The sequence below is a fragment of the Manis pentadactyla genome, chromosome 16, assembly GCF_030020395.1.
Source record: "Manis pentadactyla isolate mManPen7 chromosome 16, mManPen7.hap1, whole genome shotgun sequence".
NCBI classification, from domain to species: Eukaryota; Metazoa; Chordata; class Mammalia; order Pholidota; family Manidae; genus Manis; species Manis pentadactyla.
Window position 1 is genome coordinate 67056368 of NC_080034.1, and position 21311 is coordinate 67077678.

General features: G+C 35.5%; 1 protein-coding gene across 3 annotated transcripts in view; it reads right to left on the reverse strand.

Annotated features, from left to right (window-relative positions):
• Window positions 1-21311, reverse strand: part of EXOC2 (exocyst complex component 2) — a 229325-nt gene that overhangs the window by 140584 nt on the left and 67430 nt on the right. For all 3 annotated transcript variants that reach the window (XM_036888667.2, XM_036888666.2, XM_057494016.1), the window contains exons 5-6: window positions 12042-12155; window positions 10418-10542 (exon numbers count right to left, since the gene is read on the reverse strand). In XM_036888667.2, the coding sequence (XP_036744562.2) occupies window positions 10418-10542; window positions 12042-12155 (239 nt within the window). The remainder of the gene's footprint in view (window positions 1-10417; window positions 10543-12041; window positions 12156-21311) is intronic.

The window sequence follows — 21311 nt, forward strand, 5'->3', positions numbered from 1 at the left end:
AGACACATAGTAATTAAAATGGGAAATATCAAAGGTAAGGACAGACTACTAAAAGCAGCCAGAGAGAGAAATAAGATCACATACAAAGGAAAGTCCATCAGGCTAACAACAGACTTCTCAGCAGAAACCTTACAGGCCAGAAGGGAGTAGCATGGTGTATTTTATGCAATGAAGCAGAAGGGCCTTTAACAAAGATTACTTTATCTGGCAAGATTATTATTTAAATTTGAAGGAGGGATTAAAAAATTTCCAGATAAGCAAAAGCTGAGAGAATTTACCTCCCACAAACAGTCTCTACAGTGTATTTTGGAGGGACTGCTACAGATGGAAGTGTTCCTAAGGTTTAATAGCTCTCACCAGAGGTAATAAAATCACAGCAAAGAAAGTAGAACAGCTAATTACTAAGCAAATGCAAAATTAAATCACCTGTCCCCAAAGTCAATCAAGGGATAGACAAAGAGTACAGAATATGAAACCTAATACATAAAGAATGGAGGAGGAAGAAAAAGAAAGAGAAAAAGAAAAGAACCTTTAGATTGTGTTTGTAATATCATATTAAGTGAGTTAAGTTAGACTCTTAGATAGTAAGGAAGTTAACCTTGAACCTTTGGTAACCACAAATCTAAAGCCTGCAATGACAATAAGTACATACCTATTGATAATCACCCTAAATGTAAATGGTCTGAATGCACCAATCAAAGGACACACAGTCAAACATTAACTGAAACATATATGGTCAATTAATATTCAATAAAGGAGCCATGCACATACAATGGGGCAATGACAGTCTCTTCAACAGATGGTGCTGGCAAAACCAGACAACTACATGTAAGAGAATGAAACTGGATCACTGTCTAACCTCATACACAAAAGTAAATTCGAAATGGATCAAAGACCTGAATATAAGTCATGAAATCATAAAACTCTTAGAAAAAAACATAGGCAAAAATCTCTTGGACATAAACATGAGTGACTTCTTCATGAACATATCTCCCTGGGCAAGGGAAACAAAAGCAAAAATGAAAATGTGGGACTATATCAAGCTGAAAAGCTTCTGTACAGCAAAGGACACCATCAATAGAACAAAAAGGTATCCTACAGTATGGGAGAATATATTCATAAATGAGAGATCCAATAAAGGGTTGACATCCAAAATATATAAAGAGCGCATGCACCTTGACAAACAAAAAGCAAATAATCCAATTAAAAAATGGGCAGAGGAGCTGAACAGACACTTCTCTGAAGGAGAAATTCAGGTGGCCAACAGACACATGAAAAGATGCTCCACATCGCTAATCATCAGAGAAATGCAAATTAAAATCACAATGAGATATCACCTCACACTAGTAAGGATCACCACCATACAAAAGACAAACAACAACAAATGTTGGTGATGTTGTGGACAAAGGGGAACCCTCGTACACTGCTGGTGGAAATGCAAATTAGTTCAACCATTGTGGAAAGCAATATATATGGAGATTCCTCAAAATGCTCAAAATAGAAATACCATTTGACCCAGGAATTCCACTCCTAGGAATTTCCCCTAAGAATGCAGTGGTGCAGTTTGTCAAAAACAGATGCACCCCTGTTTATTGCAGCACTATTTACAATAGCCAAGAAATGGAAGCAACCTAAATTTTCATCAGTAGATGAATGGATAAAGATGTGGTACATATATACAATGGACTATTATTCAGCCATAAGAAGAAAACAAATCCTACCATGTGCCACAAGATGGATAGAGCTAGAGGGTATTATGCTCAGTGAAATAAGCCAGGCAGAGAGGGACAAGTACCAAATGATTTCACTCACTGCGGAGTATAAGAATAAAGAAAAACTGAAGGAACAAAACAGCAGCAGAATCACAGAACCCAAGAATGGACTAACAGTTACCAAGGGAAAGAGACTGGGAAGGATGGGAGGGAAGGGAGGGATAGGGTGGGGAAAAAGAAAGGGGGCCTTACGATTAGCATGCATAATGTGTGGGAGGGGCATGGGGAGGGCTATGCAACACAGAGAAGATGAGTAGGGATTCTGCAGCATCTTACTACACTGATGGACAGTGACTGTAATGGGGTTTGTGGGGGGGACTTGGTGAAGGGGGGAGCCTAGTAAACATAATGTTCTTCATGTAATTGTAGATTAATGATACCAAAAAAAAAAAAAAGACACAGAGTCACAAAATGGATAAAAAACAAGACCCAACTATATGCTGCCTACAAGAGACTCACTTTAAACCCAAAGACATGCACAGACTAAAAGTGAAGGGATGGAAAAAGATATTTCATGCAAACAATAGGGAGAAAAAAGCAAGAGTTGCAGTACTTGGAACAGATAAAATAAACTTCAAAACAAAGAAAATCACAGGAGAGAAAGAAGGACATTACATAATGATAAAGGGGTCAAACCAACAAGAAGATATAACCATTATAAATATCTATGCTCCCAACACAGGAGCACCTACCTATGTGAAATTAATACTAACAGAATTAAAAGGGGAAATAGAATGCAATGCATTCACTCTACGAGTCTTCAACACTTCACTCTGAAAGACAGATCAACCAGACAGAAAATAAGTAAGGAGACAGAGGCACTGAATAACACATTAGAAGAGATGAACCTAACAGACATCTACAGAACTCTACACCCAAAAGCAGCAGAATACACATTCTTCTCAAGTGCACATGGAACATTTTTAAGAATAGACCATATACTAGGCCACAAAAAGAGCCTCAGTGAATTCAAAAAGACTGAAATTGTACCAACTAGTTTCTAAGACCACAAAGGTATGAAACTAGAAATGAATTACAGAAAGAAAATGAAAAATCCCCAAAAACATGGAGGCTTCACAGTGTGCTCCTAAGTAACCAATGGATCAATGACCAAATAAAAACAGATATCAAGCAATATATGGGGACTAATGACAACAATAATTTAACACCACAATATCTGTGGGACACAGCCAAAGCCATGCTAAGAAGAAAGTATATTGCAATACAGGTCTACCTCAAGAAAGAACAACAATCCCGTATAAGCAGTAAAAATTCACAATTAACAAAACTAGAGAAAGAAGAACAAATGAGGCCCAACGTCAGTACAAGGAGCGACCTAATAAAGATTAGAGCAGAAACAAATAAAATCAAGAAGAATAAAACAATAGAAAGAATCAATGAAAGCAAGAGCTGGTTCTTCGAGAAAATAAACAAAATAGATAAACCTCTAGCCAAACTTCTCAAGAAAAAAAGAGGGTCTACTCATATAAATAGAATCAGAAATGAGAAAGGAAAAGTCACTATGGATACCACAGAAATACAAAGAATTATATGCTAAAAAACTGAATAACCTAGAAGAAATTGCCAACTTTCTAGAAAAATACAACCATCCAAGGCAGACCCAGAAAGAAACAGAAAATCTGAACAGACCAATTATCAGCAACAGAATTGAACTGGTAGTCAAAAAATTACCTAAGAACAAAATACCTGGACCAGATGGTTTCATGCAGAATTTTATCAAACATTTAGTGAAGACCTAATACCCATCCTCCTAAAAGTTTTCCAAAGAATAGAAGAAGGAATACTTCCAAAATCATTCTTTGAGGCTGGCATCACTCTAATACCAAAACCAGGCAAAGATACCACAAAAAAAGAAAATTACAGACCAATATCCCTGATGAACATAGATGCAAAAATATTCAACAAAATATTAGCAAACCGAATTCAAAAACACATAAAAAAATCATCCATCATGACCAAGTAGGATTTATTCCAGGGATGCAAGGATGGTACGACATTCAAAAATCCATCAACATCATCCACCACATTAACAAAAAGAAGGACAAATACCACATGATCATCTCCATAGATGCTGAAAAATCATTTGACAAAATTCAAACATCCATTCATGAAAAAAACTCTCAACAAAATGGGTATAGAGGGCAAGTACCTCAACACAATAAAGGCCATATATGAGAAACCCACAGCCAACATTATACTTAACAATGAGAAGTTGAAAGCTTTTCCTTTAAGATCGGGAACAAGACAAGGATGTCCACTCTCCCCACTTCTATTCAACATAGTACTGGAGGTCCTAGCCATGGCAATCAGACAACACAAAGAAATAAAAGGCATCCAGATTGGTAAGGTAGAAGTTAAACTGTCCCTGTTTGCAGATGACATGATATTGTACACAGAAAACCCTAAGGAATCCACTCCAAAACTACTAAATCTCCTATCTGAACTCAGCAAAGTTGCAGGATACAAAAGTAATACGCAGAATTCTGTGGCATTCCTATACACTAACAATGAACTAGCAGGAAGAGAAATCAGTGAAACAATTCCATTCACAGTTGCATCAAAAAGAATAAAATACTTAGGAAGAAACCTAACTAAGGAAGTGAAAGACCTATACACTAAAAACTACAAGACACTCATGATAGAAATTAAAGATGATACCAATAAATGGATACACATCCCATGCTCATGGATAGGAAAAATTAATATTGTCAAAATGGCCATCCTGACTAAAGCAATCTACAGATTCAATGGAATTCCTATCAAAATACCAACAGCATTCTTCAACAAACTAGAGAAAATCATTCTAAAATTCACTGACCACAAAAGACCCCGAATAGCCAAAGTAGTTCTGAGAAGGAAGAATAAAGCTGGGGGAATTATGCTCCCCAACTTTAAGCTCTACTACAAAGCCACAGTAATCAAGACAATTTGGTACTGGCACAAGAACAGACCCATAGACCAATGGAACAGACTAGAGAGCCCTGATATAAACCCAACCATATATGGTCAATTGATATATGATAAAGTAGCCATGGATATACAATGGGGAAATGACAGCCTCTTCAACAACTGGTGTTGGCAAAACTGGACAGCTACATGCAAGAGAATGAAACTGGATTATTGTTTAACCCCATACACAAAAGTAAACTCAAAATGAATCAAAGACCTGAATGTAAGTCATGAAACCATAAAACTCTGAGAAGACAACTTAGGCAAAAATCTCCTGAATATAAGTATGAGCAACTTCTTCCTGAACGCATCTCCTCAAACAAGGGAAACAAAAGCAAAAATGAACTAATCGGACTATAACAAACTACAAAGTTTCTGTATGGCAAAGGACACCATCAACAGAACAAAAAGGCATCCTATAGTATGGGAGAATATATTTGTAAATGACATATCTGACAAGGGGTTAACATCCAAAGTATATAAAGAACTCAAATGCTTCAATATCCAAAAAGCAAATAACCTGATTAACAAATGGGAAGAGGATATGAAGAGACAGTTTCCAAAGAAGAAATTCAAATGGCCAACAGACACATGAACAGATGCTCCACATCACTAATCATAAGGGAAATGCAAATTAAAACCACAATGAGATATCACCTCACACCAGTAAGGATGGCCAGCATCAAAAAGACTAAGAACAACAAATGCTGGTGAGGATGCGGAGAAAGGGGAACCCTCCTACACTGTTGGTGGGAATGTAAGCTAGTTCAATCATTGTGGAAAGCAGTATGGAGGGTCCTTAAAAAACTAAAAATAGAAATATCATTTGACCCGGGAATCCCACTCCTCGGAATTTACCCAAAGAATACAAGTTCTCAGATTCAAAAAGATATATGCACCCCTATGTTTATCACAGCACTATTTACAATAGCCAAGATATGGAAGCAATCTAAGTTTCCATCAGCAGATGAATGGATAAAGAAGATGTGGTACATATACACAATGGAATATTATTCAGCCATAAGAAGAAAACAAATTATACCATTTGCAACAACATGGATGGAGCTGGAGGGTATTATGCTCAGTGAAATAAGCCAGGCAGAGAAAGACAAGTGCCAAATGATTTCCCTTATTTGTGGAGTATAACAATGAAGCAAAACTGAAGGAACAAAACAGCAGCAGACTCAGGGAGTCCAACAAGGGTCTAGTGGTTACCAAAGGGAAGGGGTGTGGGAGGGCAGGTGCAGAGGGAGGGAGAAGGGGATAGAGGGGCATTATGTTTAGTACACATGGTGTGGGGGATCACGGGGAAAACAGTGTAGTACAGAGAAGGCACATAGTGGATCTGTGGCATCTTTCTGCACTGATGGACAGTGACTGCATTGGGTATTGGTGGGGACTTGATAATACGGGTAAATGTAGTAACCACATTGTTTTTCATGTGAAACCTTCATAAGAGTGTATATCAATCATACCTTTATAAAAAAAGTTAAAATAAATAAATAAATAACTGTGGTAAGTATGTTAGAAAATTAAATACTAAAAGAAGAATAAATCTAGAGACAAAATAATACAATGAAAAGAAAATGTAAAATAAAAAGCTGGGTTTATAGCTTCAGATTAAAGACCAGAAAAAGGCAAAGAGCATGAGTGATATATACATATATTTAATAATAGAATTTAAAAGCATTTCTCCCAAATCTGCAAACAATATGGTCTACAGAGCACAGAAGTAAAAATGGAAATAAATAATTAGAAGAACAAAAGGGCAAAATTTAAGTTATGATAAATGTACATTGCTTAAATTCTTCTATTAGAAGGCAAAGACTCTCAGAATGCATAAAAATAAAAAACCTGCTACATTGCTTACAAGAGAGATATCAAAATCAAAACTCCCAAAAGTTAAAAAGAATATGATACATAACCTATCAAGCAAATGCACAGAAAAGGAAGAATGTGGAATATTAATTTTGTTTCTGTGCAGTAAAGAATTTAATAGTGCCCGAAGAGAGGTCTCGCTTTTTTGCCTTTGGCTCCTGAGAGGTTATTTCTAAGCTCTGCAAATGTCTCACCTGGGAAGAGTATATTTGTTTACTTGGGAGCTTTGGGCCCCACCAGAGTCTAACAGGTGATTCATAGTGAGGACTTTGGGTCTCCCAGCTTCAGTTTGCCCAACACAAAGACTGGAGACGGAGGTCAACCACGGGGGCAGATGATTATGTCTACTGACAGAGCCCCAGTAAAATCTCTGGATGCCAAGGCTTGGTTGAGATTCCTTGGTTGGCAATATTCCATGCCCTCTGTTTCATATCATTACCAGGAAAACCAGTGCTGGCCATGACTCCACCACAAGAGGGCAACTGGAAACCCCATGGATGGAACTTTCCTGGGCCCTGCCCCATGCATCTTTTCCATTGGCTGATTTTAATCTCTATTTTTCACTTAATAAAGCATAACTGTGAGTACAATAGCTTTCAGTGAGCGCTGTGAATCCTTCTAGCAAATTATCAAACCTTTAGGTGGTCTTGGGAATTGCCTCTAATTTTGCAGTTATTATTATACATGATAACATTAGTATCAAGAGAATCTAAGCTATCAAATATTACAAAATAAACATGTTTTACATATAAATAACAACTGGGAGAATCAAAATTAAAGATTTGTCTTTTGTGTTTATTATAAATAACCTTGATTTAAATAGTGTAATTAATCAAGCATTAATAACACATAAACCAGTATGCCCTGGAGGGAACAAGTCCCCCTTCCCTATTTTTATCTTTGGCACAGTTACAGAAAACTGACATATATTAAGAAACACACTTTCTTTCTATATACTGTAAGACTAGAAATTAACTTTAAAAAACAAACATCCACTACAAACTACTAGATCGAAGAAGGAAATTAAAACTTTAAATTAAAAAAACACAAAAAAGCATCACTAAAAAAACCAATGTAAATAAAAGGAGTACACAAACACACTGAATTGATAAGAAGGGCCTATAACATGAATTTTAAATGACTTAAAAATTATAATTCAATGCATGAAATCTTGAGAATTTCAAGGGAAAACCAAACCAAAATAAGCAAAGCACAGATCAAAAATTTTAAAGTGTGTGTATATATATTTATATAACTGCAAGTGCCGAACCCACTGACCCATCACAGTGTCTCTACAGGAGAACAAGCCAGACACTAATGACCTCCTGACATGATAAAATAGGAAGCACACAATACCATGTTTGGACAAAAATGCTGAAACTGAATCTCTCTAATGTCCAAATAGATAAGCCCAAGCAATATAATGGATAATAAAATAAGTTAAATAACACCAGAAAGAAGTAATCAGTCGAGATCAGAGGATGGGTATACTACAGGACAGATAGGCTCATTTCTTAAACAAATCAATAGCATGAAAAAAAACAAAAGACAGGAGAGTAAGGGGGAGGGGACTGAAGCACTGAACCTTATCTGGACCTAGATTTAGACAAACCAACTAGAGAAAAGAGAGCTGGAAGGTACTGGGGAAATCTGACCATGGACTGAGAATCGGATGAGAACTACTGAAGCTTTGTGAGCTATGGTGCTATGATTATGGGGGTAAATGTCCTTATGTGAGGGCTTCACACCAAAGCACACAGAAATGTCATGCTGCTTGGATCTGCGAAGCACAAACCAACATCAGTGACGCCCCCCTTCATATTATTCTCTCTACTTCCAGTGTGTTTGAAATTTTTCATAATAGAGAACTAAAACAAATTAACTGAGCAGATGACTTATTAGCTCTGTCAATGTACTAACATTTTTCAAATTTCCAACATTCCTCATCGACATTACCCATTTCACAGAACATACATGTACAGATTCATGATTCTGTGTAACATTAAAACCAAAACCTGACCAAAAATGCTTTTAAAGACTACAGATCAATTTCACTTAAAATCACAGTTGGAAAATTTTCTAAAGAGCTACTAATAAATGCTATATAGCACATTAAAATAATTGCCCAGAGAAGCATTAGTAAGTTCCTCACATACACAACTGTACCTAAAATATAATTCCAATTTTGTTATACATATAAACTAAGAGATAAAAAGATCTAAAGGAAATATATCCAAATGTTAAATGATTATCTCTATACTGAGATTACAGGTAGTTTGCTTATTATTTTTCTGTTTAATATTTTTTGTGATACATATTTCATTATCATAAAAAAAGCCAGACATATGTGTGTGCCTATAATTTTCAAATTTACTATTAAAATTATTTTCTATGTACCACAGAGTCACTTGCTTATTAGTAGTTCATCAGCATTATCTTTGTTAAACTTTAAGTCACCAATATACTTGTAGGGCAAATGTCTAATGTCTAATAAATGAGACCTCATAAATTTAATGTATCAAATAAAACTTCTTGAAGTCTGCCAAGAGTGAAGCCATTTGTAGAGTAAAACCATAAATAAACAAATACAAATATACATGTATATACAAATACATGTTAAAAACACAATGAAGAGAAAAGTCAAACATATTTTTGCTAGTGAAATAATTTTCTTTAAAATAATTTATGAGAACTGCTAATCACGTATGGCAAATTACCATTTGCATACCTACTCAGCATACTAATAACTTAATTCTACTTGATAACACTAAACTCTGTTCGTATGTACTCAGGTTTCTATTATCAACATAGTAACACTGATAACTCAGAACATCATTAAACACAAAGAAAAAAAGAACGCAAAAATGCACACCATCATAAATACAGGGCACAGAATACTATCAAAGAACACTACCTACTTTTCTGTTCCTTCCTAGGCAGTCACATTTTACTCCTTCAAAAACCTAACTTCTACCTGCAAGGAAAAAACTCTATGTGTACATTTAACTTGTCACAGTCAACTATGAATGTCTGGACAAGGAGGAGAGGGGTTTTAAAAGCAATGAAGTGATGTCTATGCTTTAAGAATAAAAATTAATTTTAAAAAATGAAGTCTTTCTCAATTAAGAAGGGTGGCTTCCTACCCTTCTGTAGTTAAGAGTTACAGTACTCAGCCATATAGGCACTTATGTTTATAAGTGTCTTCATTTTTAAGAAGAATCAGACTTTTATTAATGTTTTACTTTTTACTAGGTAAACAATAATTGATTTCTATTAATTAAAGGTAATTTTAGGGGAAAAAACCAACATGAAATGTCTAAAGCTATGCTATTTCTACTTAATACAATTTTCCTCACATATATGAATGACAAGGATGGTGGACAGACAACGACTGTGCATGGGACAGTGGGGGTATGGCTAAAAAGAACACATTGTCATCAAACAAACACAATGGGTCACACTTACAGAATAAGTCACATGTCTAAGACAGTGATGGATATATAAGGATTTTTAAAACGCTAGAATTTTACCCACTGGGATTTAATTTCTTATCAGCCCTGGAGATTCGGCATGGTGGAGAGGTAAAGTAGTTTCCTGTTTCACACATGCATGATGGGTCAACAGAAGCCTCTGAGACACATATTTAAAGTACCAAGTCTTCAAAGAGATTCCAGCCTAGTCCGCAACAAATATTTACAGCATATTTTAGAGTCCTACTCTTATAAATACAGACCGAATATCACACCCTGTAAACACTGCACAAGCATAGTGTCAGGTCCCCACTGTGCGTGCCTTACCCGAGAGGGCATCCTGCGCTTCAAAGAAGGTACTAAGGCCGCCCTTCGCGTGGGCCAGGCTGCCTTCGCTCTTCTTACTAGCCTGTCTCTTCAGGTTCGTGACTGCCACTTTGAGTTGCTCAAAACTGGAATGAAATAAAGAAACCAAAGGTTTGAGACTCTGAAAAAGCAAAAAAGAAGTGAAATAATATATTAAGGATAAAATACTGAAATCTATGTTAAGAAGGATACATATCGACCAAATATGTAACAAGATGAAAACAAAAAACTTTCAAATTCTGACCTACAGCCAAACTTTTTATTTATTATGACTGCCAAAATTATAGCAGCTATAAAAGAGACCTATAGCCCTCAAATGGTCTTTCCAAATATGTCAGAACTCTAAAAAGTAACTATACATGTACATTTTTTTTAACCAATATAACCCATATACATGATTTGCAGGTAAGGGGTTTGAGTAGCATCTCCCTACATGGGAAGACCTAGATCATGCAGTGGTGACCTCTAAGGCAAGACTCCTCTGCATGTTCATGTCTGTATCCTGGACATAAACTCAGTGAACTGTTATCTTCACCATATTGATACCCAGTCCTGTGTCATTAATAGTGAGATTTAAGAAAACCTGTGTGTAATAACTCACAATTTAAATAACTTTTAAGACCACAGAATTTTATCTCTACATCTCAAGAAGAGAAAAAATAGATAGGCTTCTATTTTCAGAAGTTTTATTTCCATTTGGGCTAAGAAAATCTGACTATAAAACTCTGAATATATTCGCAAGTGCCATGATAACCCTACACAGAAAACAAGAGATCAGTTCTGAACTGTAGTAACGCACATTACACATCCATAATGTAAAGTTAGAACCATTTTCTACAATGAAAGATTTTAGACATTTGCTTTCAGAAATTCATCAGGCCAAATATACTCTACATATATACCAACTTTTCCTTCCTGCTAGTTTTCTACTAGCAGTTTTCATCTAACAAGTGAAGGAAGAATTTCTCCTAAGGTATATTTCAACAAATTGACTTTTCAAGAATATAAGCTTTAAGCAATAAACCACTCATTCACTCATTTTTACTGTATATAATTGTTTTAAACCAGTCTCGCAGAAAAGACTGGTTTGTTGAGAGAGCGAGTGAAATGTAATAAGCAGACAAAAAGGAGAACTTTAATTTGGTTATGTGACCTTGTCTATTTTTTGGCTAATTTTAAGCCACATTTTTGCAAATGATAAACCAACTCATCTGCCTTTACTCTATGGACAGGGAAGGAGGTGTGTTCTGTATTTTGCACCAGGACTTGAAAGTTTTGTTATCTGAGTGGAGAGGTTACACTCAGACACATTAGATCAGGTGCCCAGCTAAGATGCCACAAAGTTTTAAAGGGTTGCACAAATAATTAAACACATAGAAACAATACGGTAACAGGAGGAAATAAGGTTCACTAGTTAATCATCCCACTTTATAAATGAGGAAACAGATACCCTGAGATGTTCACAAGCTCACAGTCAAAAGGCTCCTAAATCGCAGAACCAGAATTAAAACCCACATTGCTGTGCAATCCTACTAGCCACAGCCAAGTGACACCATTCACAGTCAAAAGTCCAACACCCACTGACCTGGTATTTGAGTGGTTCTCTATAAGATACCAGGCAGCTGAAAAATTCTCACTTGTAAAATCAGCACTCATTCCAGGGAATAGCATTTCTAAGTCCTTCTGGGGAAATTTACTTCTGAGGGAGAAAAAAGGTTTAAAATTTATTTCATATGTATTATTACAAAAATACAACAGACATCCTGGACTATGTAGTATAACAAATATGAAAACAAACCATTGTAATTATACATCATACATTATGGAGCCTATGTCTGTATGTGTGCACAAAATATATTTCTTATATCTTAGCTGATTTCCTATCATATACACTGTATATGTAAGATAGAAAATTACTTAAAATATATCAATAAAAGAACAAGATTTATTATGAAATCTATCCTGATATATTATGAAATCTAACCAAATATGAAACCATTCCCTACTTAATGGATAGAAATAAAAATTTGGATAGCGAAATTTTAAAACACTAAGCCAGTTTGTTAAAATGCTTTTTGTTAAAGATGTATATATAAAAGTTGTTTTAAGACACACTAATGCCTAATGATAATAATGCCTGACACACTAATGCCTAATGATAATGCCTGACACACTAATGCCTAATGATAATGCCTAGTGATAAAATCAGATCTAACTATACAGTACTCATAGTTACATGTCCACATCTAGAATAATTTTAAGAAAAGCTTCTGATAACAGCCAATACATTACCTGCAGCTGGAAAACTGCATTTTTAGAAGTTTATTTTGTTTTGGATTCTTCATGCTGGTTTAATGATTTAGTAATAAAATCCTGTCACCTTTGAAAATAATTATGATTTTATTTATTTGTATAACATGCCTCCAAGTTTGACCTTTTGGTGAATATAATGACCAAGGGGAGACGTAGGCTGAACCCCAGCTAAGTACCCAGAAACAGAGAGGGTACCTCCCATAGTTCAACCTTAACCGGTGGACAGTGTCTGTCTAGAGTATTATGTCAAGGACCATGTGGCTTTGTCTAAACTGGAAAGAATGGCATAATGAATTAGCAAGGTCTGTCATCAGTGTGAGGGAAGTGAATAGTGGCACGCCTACCACTTTTTTGTCAACCTTACTTCTGTAAAATACTTAGGCTGATGTTCTATGTAGTCCTTATATTTTGCTTGCTCAGAAAGTTAAATAATCTTAACAGAATAAAAAGGTACTACAGAATCACCTGAGATTGACTAAATCCCTACTATTAACAGTTTCTGAATTATTCAACTATGTGAAATCCTCATCTAACAAGATCAGTTCCAAGCTCACAGATTGAAGACGCAGCTGATAAAAAAAGCAGCATAAAGGGACTCTGAGAAGCCAAACTGAGTTTCTTTATCCTTCATCCCTGTACTTTTTTATTTTGATTGGGTTGTTTCCTACCCATAATCAAAACAGAAGCATGGAGAGAGGTTGCTAAAGTTAAGTGACAATATCAAAAGGGATCTATGACACAATATGACACCAAGTAAAGCAAAAAAGTATGAAATGCAGACACAAAAGTACAGCAATTGCGTGTCATGGTGAAATGGCTAAGTCTACACAGTCCCTGCTCTGACTGTTAAATCATGCTCAAGATACTTAGTTAAAAAGCAAAACTATTTATCTTTTTCTGTCTGACATAGTGAGATCAAGGTGGACCCATGCTGTTGCAAATGACCAGATTTCCTTCTTTCTTGTGGCTGAATAATATTGCACTGTGTGTGTATACTACACCCTCTTTATCCATTCATCCACGAATAGGCACTTAGGTTGCTTTTCTGTGTCTTGGCTACTATAAATAGTTATGCAATGAATACAGGAATGCAGATATCTCTTTGAGATACTGTTTTTCATTTCTGTTCGATTTCATTTCATTTCAATACTCAGAAGTGGAGTTACAGGGCCACATAGTATTTCTAATTTTTTGAGGACCCTCCATGATTTTTCCATAGTGGCTATACCAGTTTACATTCCCACCAACACTGCACAAAGGTTTCCATTTCTCTACATTCTCACCAGCACTTGTTATTTGTCTTTTTGATACTGGCCATTTTGACTAGTATGAGGTGATAACTCATTGTGGTTTGGATTTGCATTTCCCTGATTAGTGGGTGTTGAGCATCTTTCCATGTACCTGTTGTTCATCTGTATGTCTTCTTTGGAAAAGTGTCTATTCAGGTCCTCTGCCCATTTTTTAATCACATTATTTTGTTTTACTTTGCTTTTTTGCTAATGCGTTGCCTAAATTTTTTATATAGTTTGGATATTAACCCCTAATCAGACCTGCAAAAATATATGGAATGTAAAAAAAAAAGGCAAACTCATAGGAACAGAGAGTAGAAAAGTAGTTACCAGGGGCTAGACAGTAGGGAAAATAGGAAGAAATTGGTAAGAGGGTAGAAACTTTCAGCTATAAGATGAATAAGGTCTCCAAGGGTCTAAAAAAAGCAGTATATAAGGATGTATGTGTTATTAACTAGATGGGGAAATCCTTTCATAATGTACACATTTATTTAATCACCAAGATGCATACTGTAAATACTTAAATATTTGTCAATTTTGCCTCAATAACACTGAAAAAGAAGGTTTTAAAAAAGCCCAAAACTTCATCCCAAGATAAAGACTTGACACCAAACGGGGCTCTATCACATGAGACATTAAGAAATTTTTATCCCCGGAGTCTGTCTCCACTTCTCTCCTTCTTAAGAGGGAGCAAGAATGGCCTGGCCACATTCCAGAACCACCTGGGGCCATGCTTACTGTTACTAGCAGTGGAGCCGCCCGGCAATAAGGAGAAGCAAGTGGGCACAGCCAGGCTTCCACAGATGCTGCACTCTCATCTCCTCAGTTATGGCACTCAAGCTACTGGCAGAGCAGGAGTGGAGGGAAGAGGGTGTGGAGGTCCTGAGGCTGAGCTGTGGCACTAGTGTGACTGGTAAGTTGGTACCTTAGGTATTCGAGATGGGTCATGTGCTTCCACCAGAGAACTCAGTGCTGAGATTGGAAGCATTCATCTACCTGCTAATGTCTCATTTCCCATGTACTATTTCTCATGCATATATCTCCTTCAGGTACCTGTGAGTCAACCAGAGTTTGGAAAGCACTGGAGCTCTTGTCAAAATACTATTGTCTAGCCCAAACCCTCAATTACTCCTAAGACTGAGTTATTTTATAGGGATTTCTTACTAAAGACATTAAAACTCTTTTACCATTCTTACTATATATATTTAAACTGGACAGAATATTGAGACCTATAGTAGGAATCAGACTTACAAGAATAAGACAAATTATATTAAAGATGACAAAACTCTAACAATGCTGTCAAATACTTTGCCCCAAATCACACAGTTAAGTTCACTGTTGGCCACTGACATAATACTGACTCTCCAGCCTTTCAGATAAAGTAATCACACACAGCCTGGCACTCACAGCTTTCCTAAGTAAATATTAAGTAACCTAAGCCAATCACGCTTATCCTATTCCCTTGCTATTTATTTGAGTGATCTTGTTTTGACCAATAATGTCTAAGGAAAGATTTGTGTATTTCTGGGAAAGGTCTCCATACTTAAAAGGAGGAAAATCAAGAGACTGTGTATTATTGTTTCAGTAATATTATTTTTTATTATTACTTATTGTGTATTATTGTTTCAACACCAGAAATTGCTAAAGTTATTTTGCAATATGAAGGAAATCCATGTTATGCTAATGGTAGCAGAACAGCAAACGCAGGTTCCTTTCATCTTGGTGACATTACTGGGTCAAAGATTCAACCAATTATGCAGTCTGCCATTTCTGGACTTTAAGTATGAGAAAATAAGTATCTTTTTTGTTTAAGCCAAAATTAATTTTCATTTTCTGTTACTTACACCTGAATCAATAGTGTATTTCAAAATATATGTCTAAATATACTGACCTTTTACACAAAGACTTGTGTTTATGCAAAAACACAAGATCTGAAAAATGCAGACAACAAATAACAATGACAAGAAGTGATGAAGTTCAACGGGGAACATATCTGCAGTGTTTATAATGGGAGGTGACAGTAATTAGTAATTAGACCATAGGCTGTGGGTTCAATTTCAAAGTTTGCTAGATTTGTCTATATAACCTTGGGGAAGTTGTTTAAACTAAGGTTCCATTTATTCATGAGGATAATGGGATCATCTTAGTAATGTCTGAAAATTAAGTAGATAATGCATGTAGCTTAGCAATTTCTGACACACAATAAATGCTCAAAAATGTTATTTGCTATTGTTTTTATCCTCTGTGCTTAATTCTTTATACTTTATAGACTATTTTCTGAAGTATCACTTTATTAAATTCTTGTAACAACATAGTGAGTTACATATTCCTATATCACAGTGAGGAACACCCTCAGAGAGGTTGCACGTAAGCAGTTGAGATTTGTACCTGGTACTTCTATTGTCAGATAAAGAAACAGAGAATCTTAGGTATAAAAGAAAACCACAACTACAAACCTAGAAAGATAGAAATTTAGGGGTAAAATAGAGGAAGAATTGATTTAGATGCAGAAAACTGCAAAGGGCCTTAATAACAGTATTAGGAAAGGAAGAAGCACTATGCCAGTGGAGCTGATGAAGGAGAAAGAACTAAAACTTCTGTGTTCACAATAGCTGCTCTAACCCACCAAGTGAGGAGATGGCTTAACAAGTCATCCAAAGTAAGGTATATTCTGGTCATTCAAACTAAATCTACATTTAAAAAAACTCTACTAACATGGAGTTGAGAGTGAAAGCAATGCATACTCTACCACGTAAACTCATGACTTATTTCATTAAGGAATCATAACAATTTAAAGTAGTTGACAACTCTCACCACCCCTAAAATACATGCTTTCCATTAGATGGCAGTGTAAGCTCACATTTAAATCTTCTGAAAAGGTTTAGCCTGGGCCATGGGAAGATCCAGCTATATGGATGGAGTGGTCAGACGCAAAACTACCAGGAATGTTTTTAATATTATCAGCATTTGCTTTCAAGTGTGAGACTGATCTGCAGACCTAAGAGAAAGCAACACAACAAAAATAACTTGAGAAAAATTTGAGCCTCACACAGGGTGAGAACTGGTTGCAGTTGGGTTACTCTGTGTTTGCATTGAAGAGAGAACATGTTTTCTTGATTTGGCAGATGGAAGGATGAAAGGTTGGGGAGGTGAACACAGTAAAAGTGGGCTTACAAACATAGTTCTCCTGAGTGTGTGTATATTATAGTCAATTCTCTTAGCTTCAAATACTTAGCATCATTGTTTTCCTCTGTTGTACTAAATACTATGAGCTTGTTTTTGGTTGCTTGTATATTGTTGTTTTCTTTCTTTTTTTTGGTCTGACAGTTTCGTGATTTAAGCATTGTATCACAGCCACGATCTGTTTTGGTAACATTTCTAAAAGGTAAATTTATCCAAGGCTCATCTCTTTTATACTCATGCTAACAATTATCTTTGCCACCTTTCCTTGTTTTCTAAATGTAGCTGGGAAACTGGTCATTTTTTCTTTCTAGTGAGAAGAAAATCAGATTTGTAATGCCCATAAACCCAAGTGAAATAAAAGTTACTAGTGCAGATACTAGGGGGGCATCAATTAACTACTCTAGCCATTCCCAGGTAATAATTTCACAAAAAGGTTGTAGATCATATAAAACAGAGGAAAAGCTACACTGTTATGCCCTCACGCCCATATAAGTACTATCTCCAAAAACATTAAATTCTCACTTCAGGCAAACATTACTTTTAAGAAATAAAACCTAGTTAAGTCTTTTACTTAATATGAACCTGTTTTTACCTTCTTTTTCAGTTTACTTTAAACTGGAAATGCATGTTTCCATTACAATTTAAGCTGTGCAAAGAACACATTATATGTGACAATCAGAATAATAAATCAGAAATACAGACTTTTTACAACCAAATCCTAGCTGCAGTTCAAAGTGAAGTTATTTTTTTCTGAGCAATTAGTAACATTTTTATAAATATCAAGGCACCATGTGTGCAAAACATCAGTTAAAATTTAGGAATATAAAGCACTTTAGCAGTTGAAGGAGGCCAATAAATGCCAGTTGTTAAACTTGTGGGCTGAAAGACGACAGTGTGCATGCTGGGAACACCAATAAAATATTTATTAAACTGTGACTCACACCAATGTGCAAGAAGAAAACTATATTCTGTTACTCTCACTTGTTTTCTCATATTAGTTGAACTGGCCACAGGACCACAGGACCACTCATTGCTCCACATTGTACACTGACTTGCCAGCTCATGAGAATTTTCATAAACATTCACACTGCAATTACCAGGAGTTGATTCATTTTCTAAAGGTGATCTCATCACTTTAATCTGATAATTCATCAGTACCACAGTATTTTATAACTAGCAGTCATAATTCTTCAAACCTCCTCAATTAATTAACAAGTAATTTTAAAAACCTGTTACTCCTTCTCTGACATTTAAAAAAAAATTAAAAATAGGCCCTTGCTAACCTTTAATTATAAAAGAAACCCCCACATGACATTAATAAACAGAAATAAAAGACAGTGAAGAAGTGCTCTTAGAGATTCTAACCTGAATGGAACACCCTTCTCTTTGGACAGGAAAGCTTTTATCTAAAAATTATTAAGTGAGTCAGGGAAATAAAACCCACATCAACATTTTAACATCTGCTTTTCCTTTCCTTTTCTCTTTTTTTCTAAGACTTCTCTATCTGAGGTCAAAGAATTCAATAAAATAAATGCAGTTTTCCTGACAGTATCTTTAAAAATATACAAAGGACCTAGAAAAGCATTTTCCTGGTCAAAAGCATTTTCTTCTCTTGGTTTCTATACCTCTTCCTACTTTCACCTTTCATTTTCCTGCTTACTAGTTTCTCTATCCTCTCTTTCTTTCAACTGGAAAAACTGCAAAAGTCTTCAAATGTGCAAAAAGATGGCTGGATGTCCTTTGCATTCCTCACCTTGATCTCTGATTTTCTCTATTTTGCAACTGTTTTAGAAACAGAAGCTAGCTTGTGCTGGTTGACGGTGACCAGGGACACCCGGCTACAGAAATACCTGTCAGATGATACAACTCAACACCACGCAGTGGGGGCAGCCAGTTTGCATCTTTTGGCATTCCTCATTGCCTATTATGTCTGTTATCTGTGATTCTCTTTTAACTGGTTTTAACATTTTACTGGATTCCCATTAATTAAATAAAAGCTCTGATGTGTTTATTTTATATTTGCATGCAATTCGTGACTTTACCTTTTCAAAAACTATCTTTTAATTATCCCATGGCTGAGCAAATTATTACTGAAACTTAAGTAACAGCTGGAAAAAATACTGTTGTTAATTTTATTACCATTTAAGTACTTCTTGAATTAACATACAAAAATACTATTTATTTTAAGATTATCATACAACTTTTAACACTGAAATTTTTATAGTCATTAAAAAAAGATTCTTCAAGTGGCAGAGCATGAAGAGTGTGTGTGTGTATATATAATATATATATAATCTTAAATATATATTATATATAATATGTATAAAAAAAGCAATGAATCATAGCAATAATGACTGTCATTTATTAGGCACTTGCTATGAGCAAGACACTCTTCTAAGTGCACTCACTGAATCCTCACCCCCACCCTATGACACAGGTACTCCATTCTGCACCTGAGGAAACTGAGGCAAAGAGAAGTTAAATGAGTCACTCAAAGTCATGCTGATAGTAAGAGGTCAAGCTATGATTCCAACTGAGAGAGCTTGACATCAGACTAAATTAGTCAGAGAAGAAAAAAGAAGAAAATTGTTGAAGAGCCAAGCACTGTTAGTGCCATTATTCCTGCTTGCTATTGCCAACATTACCAAATGATTATCCAGAAAGGTATTAAGAATGTGCTACTACTGAGAGTTCAAGCCTCTTTGTGGGCAGCAGCAATCAGTAATAATAAAGATAATCGAAAAGGGAGGACATGAGAAGGTAAAGAGACCAAATAATAGTGGGTTATATGCCAAACTAAAAATTAAGGAGATCTATTTTATGATAGTAAAAATCCAATTTAATCCTAACTTTGATAGTTCTGTCTACAGCTCATATAAAGTTAGACCATATTCCCACACTCCTTGTGCCATGAACAAAACTGCATTTTCCTTAGGAAAGAACAATCAAAAGGCAGCTCTTGCTCTACACTTCTGTGGTGGGCTTGAAAAGAAGTATGGCTTTTCAACAGTACTGAAGCTGTTACAAGGTTTACTATGAACTGCAAACTCTATTCATGCTTCAAACTGTGCTCAAATAAATATCAAGCAATTACCATCCTTTTCCAAACTTTCTGATCTCAAAACTCTTAATTTATAGAGCATTAAAATCCTTGAAAGAGCTCCAGAATGATGAAAGGGCTTCAAAGATGTGACCTAGGACAGTCCAAGCTCACTAAAAGCTGTTAAGCCCCAGGACTTTTTCAACACATGGTAACTTCCCAAGACAAACACTTGCTCCCTCCCTCTCGGCCAGGGGTAAACCCCAGTACATGAAAAAGATGCTTGCTCTGTGAATTAATGGTCTCCAAGTGTAGGCTTGAAGGTTAAATATAAAAAGATTAGTGGAGAATTTTCTTGATTCCTAGAAAAACCTAAATTAAAGCTATGGTTAAAGTGTCAACAGAACTAATTTATCACCTTTAGTGTTTATGAGCATCACTCAGGTATGAACTTTCATGAACAGAATCACTAAGGTCAGAAAACAACCTAGACACAATTAATGTGTTAGACAAATTGATTAAGTAAGATATAAGGACAAAAGTACTAATTCTAAGAGTTTACTAAAACACTGTACTAGATATTAAGAAAATTCTAGAGTTGGTTACAAGACATCTTGAAAGATATCATTTACCTGATACAATTCTGGTAAAGTATCTGAGTTTGGATTAAGTATAAATTATAGGCAGAGGCTGTAAACAAAATGAAAGACTATGCTGGGCCTAATTATTCTAAAATACTTCCTAGAAATTCAGTAAATGGAAAATTCTATTTTGATTTCAAGTACCATCTAAATATTTAAACTTACCAACCCCAGATAATTCATTAATCCTCATTATCATTAAAAGTGTTAGTTACTAAAACCTTCAAAGATACTTTTCTTCTTCATAAAATGTAAACTCAAAAAATTAAAAAGGTAAGTAGTTTTTGCCAGAGGTTTTAACTAACTAACTGGAATGCAGCAGAGCTAATCAGCTTCAGAAATAACACTTGCCTCCTGAGAACAGAAGTATCTTCATGGTATTTTCCTTT